At 34.8% G+C, this 12,415-nt stretch overlaps 1 protein-coding gene across 4 annotated transcripts in view; it reads left to right on the forward strand.

Annotated features, from left to right (window-relative positions):
* Positions 1-12,415, forward strand: part of NBEA (neurobeachin) — a 452,437-nt gene that overhangs the window by 132,662 nt on the left and 307,360 nt on the right. For all 4 annotated transcript variants that reach the window (XM_054272359.1, XM_054272360.1, XM_054272362.1 and 1 more), the window contains exons 16-23: positions 42-139; positions 1,905-1,997; positions 5,738-5,846; positions 7,933-8,014; positions 8,220-8,343; positions 8,673-8,865; positions 9,112-10,134; positions 11,937-12,154. In XM_054272359.1, the coding sequence (XP_054128334.1) occupies positions 42-139; positions 1,905-1,997; positions 5,738-5,846; positions 7,933-8,014; positions 8,220-8,343; positions 8,673-8,865; positions 9,112-10,134; positions 11,937-12,154 (1,940 nt within the window). The remainder of the gene's footprint in view (positions 1-41; positions 140-1,904; positions 1,998-5,737; positions 5,847-7,932; positions 8,015-8,219; positions 8,344-8,672; positions 8,866-9,111; positions 10,135-11,936; positions 12,155-12,415) is intronic.

Here is a 12,415-nt window from a genome sequence, read left to right on the forward strand (position 1 = left end):
TGAGGTTAGTTTGTAGAATAACATTGGTGCTTGTCATACAGGATGAAAATATCCATGATGTGCTGCAGCTGCTGGTGGCACTGATGTCTGAACATCCAGCATCCATGATCCCCGCCTTTGATCAGAGAAATGGGATACGGTAAGACAGTCAAGTGGGAAAGTACCTTAAGGGTACTTCCAGTACCATGACTCTCCAGTTGGCTTCCTTTTCACATAAATATCACACTAGCTGATCTTTTAAACTTGAGTTTCATTAACTTGGGCTTTATTTTTTGACCAAATGAGTGATTTCAATATGTTGGAGAAAAAAAGAATTTCCATTTAAGATTATCATTATGATATTTCAAAGTAACTGCACTGTTTTACTTGCTTCTCAATCAAATAGAATGTGTAATTAGTAAGATGCATCAAATGGCCCTGTATCGGTCTCAGAATAATTTTAATTATTCTTTGTTTGTATATTTAACATTATCTGGGGAGAACAAGAGGAAAACAAGGAATCATGCCCTAGCCTCTCAAATTCTGTCTGAAAAAAGTTGAATTAATTTGTTTATCTGTTTGGCTGTAAAATTAATAAATGATAATTCCTAAAAAAGTGTTATTTTGGGGGGGGGATTATGCCTAATTTGGTAATATAATTCTTTTCAGGGCTAATAATGTTCATGCTAATAATTTGATATTTACTATGTTGGGTTTTTTTTTTTTGTTCTGAGAATAATTTAGGAAATGCAAGGGGCTTGTAAAAGGGAAAAAGCCCCATAGTATCTACTACTTGATAGAGTCAAGCTCAATTTTGCCTAAATGCTAAGATCTTTGTACTAAGATCTGTACTTAAAACTGTTTGAATGACAATGCTTATTGAAGGAAAGACTCATGGTTAGGACTTTGCTTTCTGCCTATAGTTTGTATTCAAACAGAATTCTGTTCCTGTCATTTTTTGAAGAAGGCTAAGTCTGATCTGGAGGACTGGAGACTTCTTTCTGTAACATTTGTGATATTAAAAGTGTTTGATGGTGCAGTCTTTATGTATGAAAGTCTGTGTTGTAGAAGGGTGGGGAATACACAGAATTACAACTTTTAACAGTTTAAAGGACAAGACAAAACACTCCCAAAGCCTTTTAGGGGAGTGAAATTAGGGGTTCATTTGCCTTGGATGTCAGAGATCAAAAGCCCCAGGGCTCATTTGGTAAGAGCAGAAGTAATTTCAAAAGAGAAAGATATTGTCTGAAAACTCATTCCTTAGTGGAAAAAGACTAGAAAGAATGACTAAAAACTGAAGCCAAGCTAATTCTAATGGGAAACTAAAATATAAATTCAAAAATTTGTTACAGAAAAGTGCAGGGCAAGGGTAATCTTTTCTGTCTCTTGGTGACTTCAGATCAAGGCCGGTTTCCTTTCTGAAAGACTGCATAATTTGTGCTTAAACCTACCATATTAATTAAATATTTAATAATTAGATTAGCCAGTATTTGAGGGCACTTTTTTTTTTGTCCAGGATTTAAAAACAGAGGGTGTAATGAAGGGAGATTTTCACTAGCATCAAGGTACTCCAGGATATGATCTAATATGTTTCAGTGTGCTTCTCTTGTCCTAAGCTTCCAATGCTTAGACTGTCTTTTACTTGGTTGTTCCAAGAGAGAAGTATAGAATAAGATGTTACTTTCTCTTCTAAGACATTGAACTGAACCAAATTACACCATGTCCCCAACCTCAGTAATTCACTATCAAACTCTCACGCTGCACTTGATTCTTTCAGTATATCCTATTTTGTGTAAATTGTTGGTTTTATTTATTTATTTCTTAATAAATATTCTTGCTCAGTGAAATACAAGCCATATATGTGACGTTTAGTGATAGAATCTATATATGCGATGTTTGAGCTTTAATTTGTTTTTCTGTTTTAGAGTAATTTATAAGTTATTGGCTTCCAAAAGTGAAAGTATATGGGTGCAAGCTTTGAAGGTCCTTGGATATTTTCTTAAACATTTGGGTCATAAGTAAGTGTCATTTTAAAATTTTTGTAGTGGCGTCTTTAAGTTCACAATTCTTCTTGTGTTTTTGTCATGATTATTGTATATTCTTTGTCAGTCTTTAGAAATTACTTCAAATTTTATTAGGTTTTCTGATTAATAATTTGTACACTGTTAGCTTTATAAATCAGATACAGTTATTTTTTTCCTCTTAACTTGCTATTACTATGACGTTTGAAACAATACATTTGTTGTCTTTCAGATATAAGATATGCTGAAAGTCAAGTCTTAAAACAAGGGAAAAACATTTTCCAGAAATACCTCTTATGACTATATATTGCATGTTCAGCTAAAGTTAACAGGAAACACATGAGTGTGATCTAAAATTTCCTTCTGGAATCATCAGTGTCATTGCAATAAAATTTTCAGGGCAGCATTTCTAAAAATAGTTTTAGAAGGATGGGAAAATGAAATAGAACATTTTATTGACATGGGAATGTTTCAGAAGGAAAAGCAGATACATCAAGCAAGTGGTGTTTAAAAAAGGTGGTAAGGACATCTCTGTTCAAGAAATACTCACTGAGAAAATGTGGCAGCAAGAAATATTCCCATTTTAAAAGACCTGATGTCACAAAATGGGTTTACTTAGTCTGATCTTCCATATTATAGTGTCAAGAAGGCACTAACAGTCATGCACTTCTGCATAGCCTGCTGTTGCTCATTTTTCCCCTTCTACATGTGGTGTTAAAATCCCTGCTGGGACTAGCCCAAAATGGCATTTTAGTGGGAGGCTGTGTATTATAAAAATGATCCACATGCTTCACAAGAGACTTCATCATGTAAGCCTCCTTTGAAAGGAAAGGAGGTAGGAGTCCAGCCAGAGTGTGGTATTGCTAGAAATGCTTTTCTCTCAGTAAGATCAATAAAGTATGACTGTATAATTGAGAGACAGTTAGCTGAGAATACGCTTCTAAGTGTGATTTTTCCTTTGGGATCCAGCAAGTCAAATACTGTTCTGGGAATTAATAAAGAAAATTGATAGTCCACTCAAGAATCTCCAAGGACATTTCAAACATTACTTAGTAGAAGTCGTTCACATTGATAGGAGTTGGATTAAGTATGATACACCAGATGAAGGTTTGATTTGTCAGAAGCCTGGTTGTATACAGATAAGTATATTTGTTTAAAATATTTATCCAGAAAATGAATTAGCAACCTATGTCCTGGGTGCATCAGGCACAGCATGGCCAGCCAGGCAAGGGAGGGGATTGTCCCTCTCTGCTTTGCACTGGGGTGTCCTCACCTCAAGTGCTGGGGGCAGTTTTGGGTGTAACAAGGTATAAACAAGGCATTAAACCATTGGAGAGTGTCCAAAGGAGGGCAACAAGGATGGTGAAGGGCCTTGAGGCGAATCTGCACGAGTGGCTGAGCTCACTTGGTCTGTGCAGCCTGGAGGAGACTGAGGGGAGACCTCACTGCAGTCACAGCTTCCTCATGAGGGGCAAAGCAGAGACAGGCACTGATCTCTCCTCTGCAGTGACCAGTGACAGGATTCAAGGAAACAGCATGAAGCTGAATCAGGGGAGGTTTAGGTTGAATATAAAAAGTTTTTCACTCAGAGGGTGGCTGGGCACTGGAACAGGCTCCCCAGGGAAGTGGTCACAGCACCAGCCTGACAGAGCTCAAGAAATGTTTGGACAATGCTCTCAGGCACATGTGTCATTCTTGGGGATGGTGCTGTGCAGGGCCAGGTGTTGGATTCGGTGATCCTTGTGGGTCCCTCCTAACTCAGCATATTCTATGATTCTATGGTTACAAGAAAAGGATAGAGAATTTTCAGAAGCTGAAATTTAATAACATCTACTTGCAATTATGGATATATCAACGCAATTTCCACTGTTGAGTGAACATATGTACTTAGCAAAAATTAACTTTATTTTTTATGTAATTGGAGTGATTGAAATCCCCTTGAATACTCTGTGTAACTTTCAATGTTTTTTTTTTAATTTTTAGACCTCTGAACATCTGCAAATGTGCATATTTTATGTAGATTTTAGCAAGTAAAAATGCCCTTCCATTTCATGTTTCTCAGCTACTGCTTGTGCCTTTTTGTTCACATACATATGTGTGCATACCATGACTTTATAAAATGGAAGTCAACCGCAAAACATACAAAGTACTTTTATTCCTGTTTCACAGTACAGGAAACAGATACTGCATTGTAACACACTGGAGCAGAATGACATAAAGAGATGTTATGTGATTTATGAAATCTAAAGCAATACAATATTTCTAACAAATATGTAGGTACTAAAGCAATTACTGTTGCTGTAGTTCATATATGCATGTATCACAGAAGAAGCTATGGAGTAGAAGTGATTGATTCTCAGAAATGACCAGTAATGTATTACATGAGAGCCTGAATAACTTAACTGATTTTTCTTTGTGATCTGTGATGAGAGACTACTTTGTCTAACCTTAGCATTTGACAAAATCCTGGTTTTTTTCCTCCTTTGCCATATTTGATTCTTTCTATGCCACCACTTGAAATAATAGTCTCTTGTTTACTTTTGGGTTTTACCCACACATGTAAATCTCCTAATGGATTTCTACTTCTATCTGCTAAATCATACCTTAAAAGGTTGAATACATGTTGGTTTTCTCATAATTAATTCATGAACTCCCTTCTGTGCATACAAAAGTACACATTGTTATAAATTTTTACCATTCTTTTGTGGTACTTACTTTGAAATTTAATGAAATAATCAATTAATTTCAAAAGTTCTAGAATGAACCTATAGAGTTTGTATTATTTTCTCTGATAATAATGAAAACACAGTTTCTTAGCTTTTGAATGCATATCATTTTTAGAAACTTTATCCTATTTAAAATTTTTCTGCTGCTTTAATATAGATTATTATCTATTTTGTAAAATCATTTTCATTTCATATCCATTATAATAGTAGGTAAATCTCATGATGCAAAATATGAGGAGTCCTCTATTTATGACGTTATGTCTTATTTTAAAATGGTGGGATTTAGGAACTAGGGGAGTTCATTGACGTGAGCTGCTTCCTTCTTCACTTTTTAAAGATTTGAGTAGTTTCGGATTTCAATCATGTAGAATTTCATAACTTTTCAGTGTATTGTAACATTTTATTCCAGGATTTAATATTTTGCCTTCATGAGAGAATGATATATAACGAAGAAAGGTGGTACTGAAAAATCCGCATATATATATATATATATATATATATATATATATGTATACATATATATATATATGTATACATATATATATTTATTACTATTAACAGATACAGATTGCTTGAGCAATCTAAGGGGGAGTGGCCCAGATCACCCGCTGTGGTTGCTTCCAACCTAACCAGTTCTGTGATAAATATTGGAAAATATGAAGGTGGATTGTCCTGAGTTCTTGTCATGTGACAAAAGTTGTGTTCTTCAGTACTAAGATTTTAACCAGCCTGTGCACATCTTTAACTTTCTTACCCTGAGTAAGATAGTAGGAGTTGACTTTGAGGATGGTGTGATTTTTTTTTTTTTTTCCAATACAAAAGCCCATCCTAAATACATTTTGTATATTTTTTGCATTAATTGTGGGAAATATCTTAAATATATATAAAATAACTAGCTTGGAAGCCTTTTAGTACAGCATCAAAATACTTGGCTTTTGGGTTTTACCTTGCTTTTATTTAAAGTGCTCATTACACTTGACATGTGGCTAATGTTTTTATTTTCTCTTACAGGAGAAAGGTTGAAATCATGCATACTCACAGTCTTTTCACACTTTTGGGAGAAAGGTTGATGCTGCACACAAACACAGTGACCGTCACAACATATAACACGCTTTATGAGGTACAAATTGTTAAATGTAAAGATTATTGTTTCTGCTCTAAAAAGCATGACTTAAAATATGTGTGCTCTATAATATCCTGAGTCTCAAGACTTTTGAGAAAAACTTTAGAAATTTTGAGAAACTTTTTCTTGGTTCGCAATGTATTTTGCCATGTTTTAGATACTTTTATTAAGTATCCTAATTTTTACATAGGTTCTATAAAACTTTCCACTTCTGATAGAAGAGATCCTGTTCCTTAGGATGTTCATCACAAAGCAAAAACCAAAAAAAACCCAAACAAAACCAAAACCTCAACAGATACTGCAGACCTCCAATTACACATACTTCTTCATTGTTTGGAGAGTGTGTTTCCATTGAAATGGAAAATGCTTAAGTCAGAGCTGCCTCTCTTTTCTTTCTTCTTTTTCATGTCACTCATTTTATGTTTGCAAAATTTTGAAGAGTGCTGTCATTTTTTTCTTTTTCAACCATGCCAAATGATAACTAACACAGCCACTTTTATGTAGCTGTTACTGCTTGAGGTAAATAAGAATTACCCCAAAGCATTCTGCTGTTCTACCAGGTTCTTGTAGAGGCTTCAGTTTTGATGAAGAGCAATTTTGTAAAAGCACAATATCGAGAACATCATGTGGTTGAAACCCATGTCTTCATGTCTGCACGCATCAATCTCATGTCTCATTTTCAATTATTGCTAAAGTGGTGTCTTAGAACAGAATTTCTTACAATTTCTGAAAATCTTATGCACTAAAAAGGTTTTTAGTGCTTTTTTTACTTGCAAATAGATTTAGTGACTAGATGCTCAAGGTAGGTTCCAGAGAAGAAAAAAGAAACTACAGGAGTCCTTGGTTTTCAGGGTTCTAAATCTGAGTAATGTGGAAAATTATTCTCCTATGATTGTAAAAACCTAAACGTCATCTATTTGCCAGTGACTTAGATCCAAGTTCTTTTTATTGTACATTACCTTTTATGGTTTGGCCACTTGAGCCTGAGTCTAGTTCCTGCATTCAGTTTTCTGAATGCTTCTATGATTGGTATTCTCAGAAAAATGCATAACTCATTGACAAAATCAAAGTCCTCATGGAGTTCAGCATCCACAGACATTAACATTTGAAAAAATAGTCAGAGGAAAGGAGAAAAAATTGATTGAATGGTCTAAGTACTGAAGATTTGCTAAGAAACTGATGCTAAGGGACAGATATTTTCCATATTCTCTCATACAAAGTAAGGGCATATTTGCATTCTATTTTAAATACCAATATATAAAGACCTATTCTAAGATTCTGTGTTCATGACTGACATTAGTTTGATTATTTTTTAATGAGAGAGCTAAAGTTCTTCTTTAAAATAAATATTGCTAGTGAAATTACTGAATTTTGAAATACATTTACTTGAATGTAGCTTTTCTAAATCTCTTTACTAATTCTCTTTACTGAGAATTCTGTGTTGAGGTCATTGAATTTTTAGCCTTTCTGTGTTGATATCATTGAATTTTTAGCTTGTTCTTAAAAATAAAGTTGCATATACACATCCAGTTACAGGTATCCCAGTGTGAAAGGTTTCTCGTGTTGTCTCAATACAGATTAATTAGGTTGTCAGGTACAATTCAAGCAACAGGAGGATTTTCTGTCTTCCTCATTATGTGAAGCCCCAGGATTATAACTACAGAATGCTAACTCTGACTCTTTGCTAGCTGGAGGAAACCAAACCCAGTTTTAAGAATGGTTTGGTTTTGATGATATATACGAGAATAATTGTTAATGTATGTAGCTTGTGAAAGATATTTGATGTGTCAATGTATAAAAATATGAGAAATATGAAAGTAATATCTTTAAAATACTGTTTTTGTATATTTAGGTAACAAACTCAAAGTTTAACTAATCAGCTACAGTGCAACCATGAAAATCTTTATCCCTGCATAGAGGAATTGCTTTGTTTTGGTTTTCAAGATTTAAAATATTATACCTAATTTTTTGATATCATGTTGCATGTGGCCATGTTAAATGTTCTTTACAAATTTTAAAATGAACAAAGAAATACTGTAGTGTTTGATTAAAAATGGTAAAGGAAGTTAATATTCTGTTTTAGATTTTGACAGAACAAGTATGCACCCAAGTTGTTCATAAACCCCATCCAGAGCCAGATTCAACAGTGAAAATTCAGAATCCAAGTAAGGACAATATATTATGTTTGTTTGATAAATGTGTCACCTAGAGGGTTTTTTGAAATGATGGTTCAGAAAGTGAGAACAATTCATTCATGTATCTTAGATACATATGGGTTGTAGTTACCCCTTACATTAATGGCTGTTAGCAATTATTTCTTTTTTTAAACATTGGTAAAGTGCTTTACATAACTAATTTATTCTTTCAAAGTGATTCTTAAGGTGGTGGCAACACTGTTAAAAAACTCCACGCCAAGTGCAGAACTGATGGAAGTTCGACGATTGTTCTTATCTGATATGATAAAACTCTTTAGTAATAGCCGTGAAAACAGAAGGTACGTCCATGCAAATAGTATTTTCTCCTCATTGGTTTCTGGGTAATAGCTATTTGTTATATTCTGTGTAGAGTTTTAGAGTCTGTAGTAAATTAAATATATTTAAAATAAATTTAATACATTTGTGGTAATATTTCTTAGTTCAGTAACTAATACTGGATTCTTCTCTGTAGAATATTTTAATTATTTTTTGATACTGAAGTATTTTTAAGTTTATTCCTGACATTGGATTGATGTTAAGAGATGATGTTCCTCCTATCTTAACCATTGTAATGTTAAAATAAAGAAGCTTTGTTTGGATATATTTTGAACTAATTATTTCACTTTAGATGTTTACTTCAGTGTTCAGTGTGGCAGGACTGGATGTTTTCTCTGGGATACATTAATCCTAAGAACTCTGAAGAGCAGAAGATCACAGAGATGGTTTACAACATTTTCCGTATTCTCTTGTACCATGCAATAAAATATGAATGGGGAGGCTGGAGAGTGTGGGTGGATACACTTTCTATAGCCCATTCCAAGGTAAGAAACAGCTCATAGATGTTTTTTTGAAATACTGATAACCCTCAAAGTCTGTAGCAATACAGCAATATGAGATGTAAAGTGATTTAGTGCCATCTGGTGGCTCTCAATACTCATGTCAAGGTGAATTTTTTTCTTGTCAAACACTTAGTAAGCAGTACTTAATATGTTCCTAAAAATCTTGCTACATTTTGCCCAATTAACATGTATTTATCCACATAATCTAAATGTTCTTTTCTTTTTAAGGTCACATATGAAGCTCACAAGGAATATCTAGCAAAAATGTATGAAGAGTATCAAAGGCAAGAGGAAGAAAACATAAAAAAGGGGAAGAAGGGGAATGTGAGCACCATCTCAGGTCTTTCCTCTCAGACAACGGGAGCAAAAGGTGGAATGGAAATTCGAGAGATAGAAGATCTTTCACAAAGTCAAAGCCCAGAAAGTGAAACAGATTACCCTGTCAATACAGATACGAGGGACTTGCTCATAGCTTCAAAGGTGTCAGATGATGTGCTTGGAACTGCTGAGAGACCTGGAGGAGGAGGAGTGCATGTAGAAGTTCATGACCTTTTAGTTGATATAAAAGCTGAGAAAGTAGAAGCTACCGAAGTAAAACTTGATGATATGGATTTATCACCAGAGACACTGGGAACTGGAGAAAATGGTGCACTGGTAGAAGTGGAATCTCTTCTAGATAATGTATATAGTGCAGCTGTTGAGAAGCTCCAAAACAATGTTCATGGAAGTGTGGGTATTATTAAGAAGAATGAGGAAAAAGATAATGGTCCATTAATAACTCTGGCTGATGAGAAAGATGAACCTTCTACTAATAATACCTCATTTCTCTTTGATAAAATACCTAGTCAGGAGGAGAAACTCCTTCCTGAACTTTCAAGTAATCACATTGCCATTCCAAATGTGCAAGAGACACAGATGCATCTTGGTGTAAATGATGATTTGGGATTGCTTGCACATATGACAGGTAGTGTAGATATAACTTGTTCTTCAAGTATAATAGAGGACAAAGAGTTCAAGATTCACACCACTTCAGATGGAATGAATAGCATTTCTGAGAGGGAGTTGTCTTCATCATCTAAAGGACTAGAATATGCTGAAATGACTGCCACAACTCTTGAGACAGAGTCTTCTGGTAGCAAAACTGTACCTAATGTTGATGCAGGAAGTATAATATCAGATACAGAAAGATCTGATGATGGTAAGGAGGCAGGGAAGGAGATACGGAAGATCCAGACAACTACCACAACCCAGGTAAATTTCAAGTACCTGTGTGTGTCTAATGTAATCACTGATCTTTGTAGAGGGGGAGATTAATAGTATGAGATCTGAGAGATATTTGAAGTATATTTCTTTAATTATATGAAAAATATGCACCTTCCAGGCCCATTTTCTTTGGAAATGCCATAATGTGAAATCTTTCATGGCTGTATAGAAAATATATATTGCATATATTACTAGTTAAATAACATTATTTCCTACTGAAATCAATGGAAAATTACCATGAATTGGTTTAATTATGTGGGCATTAATCTCTATTCGAAATAATATTCTTAAGAAGAATTATCAACTGAGCAACTAGCAGAAATTAATCTTCAAATCTCTTCTTTGTGTGCTATGAACTCTAAGCTGTCCGTGGTTAAATACTTTTTCTTAAAATGAAGTAAACTGTAAAAAAATAATTGAAGTAATTATTAAATAAAAAATAAACGGAAAATAATTCTATTCTTAAATAATGAGAAATTTTATTTTAGCATTTATACAGTGGAGCTGCTGGTTGGAGTTTTGATTGTTGTAGGTGTGGTAACTGCCTCATTAGATTTGATCTCCTTGGGACCACTGAAAATTACTTAAAGACCAGCCACCTAAGTGGAGATACTTACATGTTTCATGCTTGTTTGTGCAGTAGCAATGAACATCAAAGCCTGTTCTTGCAGATACATAAATAAAATCTCCTCTGTTATGTTGAAGTTATTATACCAAGTTATTATACTTCCTGCTGGCATGAGGGTTACCTTCAGTAGTACCTGAAGGAGAATGTGTTTGACTGGAGTTGCTAACCTCAAATTCTCTAAAAGCAGGTCTACAATAATCTCCCTGCCTTATCAGTAAGAAGTAACTCTCTTTTATTCCAATGGACTGAAAGAAAGCAATAAAATTGTGTGACAGAGATGGGAACTACTGCTTACTCCTGAGAGTTAATGGCTTTATTAATAATAGATCAAATATTGAATTCATATATATATCATGACTATATCAAATTCACTCTTTCCTATGTTTCTAACTAGAAAATACGGAAAATACAATCTAAAAGCACAATGCAGAAATTCATGTGAAAAATTAAAATATTAGCTAAATCTAAGAAAAAAAGTCATATAAAGATAACCCTAAGAAAAAGATAGGAAATGCAAGCAACTGCAATAATTTTAGTCCCAAGCGGTCAAATTATATACATTAAACCTTTTCTACTTTCATAACACTGCCTATAGGAGATCAAGATCGACTAAGAAACAAGAAGCTTTTCAGCTCAACTCCAGTGCTATGTCCATTTTTACATTTCTAACATAATTGTTTTGCAAAGTTCTCTTTTGTTTTTAAAGTGGCAAAATAGGATTTGGGAGACTAGATGTAATTCTCTAATTATCTTGCTAAAAAGACCAGATAAATAAATTGGTTTACAAAAATGAGGAGCCGTCCAAAAATGTACATTCCTTGAAGCCGCCAGTATGTAGTTTGTCCATGTTTATTAACTCAAAATATAATTGTTGCATATAAACAAAGTCTTGTTCCTGGCCTTGCATGGGACTACATTTGGTCTTTTTTGTAAGACTTCAAGTCAAGAATCTGAAAAGGGGGCCAGCCACATCCCCCAACAGCACTGACTGATTTGGCTTGGAGCAGCTCCTTTTCTGAAGGATACTGCCTGCCTTGGAACACCGATGTCTCCTGTGGTTTGGGGCCACGTTGTTTTATCCTGTCCTTTCTCAGATTCTGTATTGCGTTCAAAAACACACTGCGTGCAGTTAACATCACTTTTGAACCTCTTGTTGATGTAGGCAATACAGGGTCGCTCTGTCACCCAGCAAGACCGGGATTTACGTGTTGACTTGGGATTTCGAGGAATGCCAATGACAGAAGAGCAGCGACGGCAGTTTAGTCCAGGTCCACGCACAACTATGTTTCGTATTCCAGAGTTCAAATGGTCTCCCATGCACCAGCGGCTCCTGACAGACTTGCTTTTTGCACTAGAAACAGATGTACATGTTTGGAGAAGGTGGGTCCTTGTTTCTTCTTTAACTCCTGATCAGTGCTGCCATCAATAAGGAAAAATTAGGCATGTAAGAGTGGGGATGTAACAGGGATAGTGAGGAGAAAAAGAGTTGGTGTTAGGTACAGTGCCTCTCTTTATCTTCTACCTTCTCTCTTTACCCCTTCCCAGCCTGGAACAGCTCAATTTCACAGGTAGTAATTTTTACAGGTAGTAATTCCTGTTTTCTTGTGGAGTTGTATAAATCCTGAATGCCTAAACACACTG

This window comes from Melozone crissalis, unplaced genomic scaffold (genome assembly GCF_028551555.1).
Source record: "Melozone crissalis strain CALT ecotype California unplaced genomic scaffold, PUWL_Pcris_2 ptg000013l_1, whole genome shotgun sequence".
In the NCBI taxonomy this organism is placed as follows: domain Eukaryota; kingdom Metazoa; phylum Chordata; class Aves; order Passeriformes; family Passerellidae; genus Melozone; species Melozone crissalis.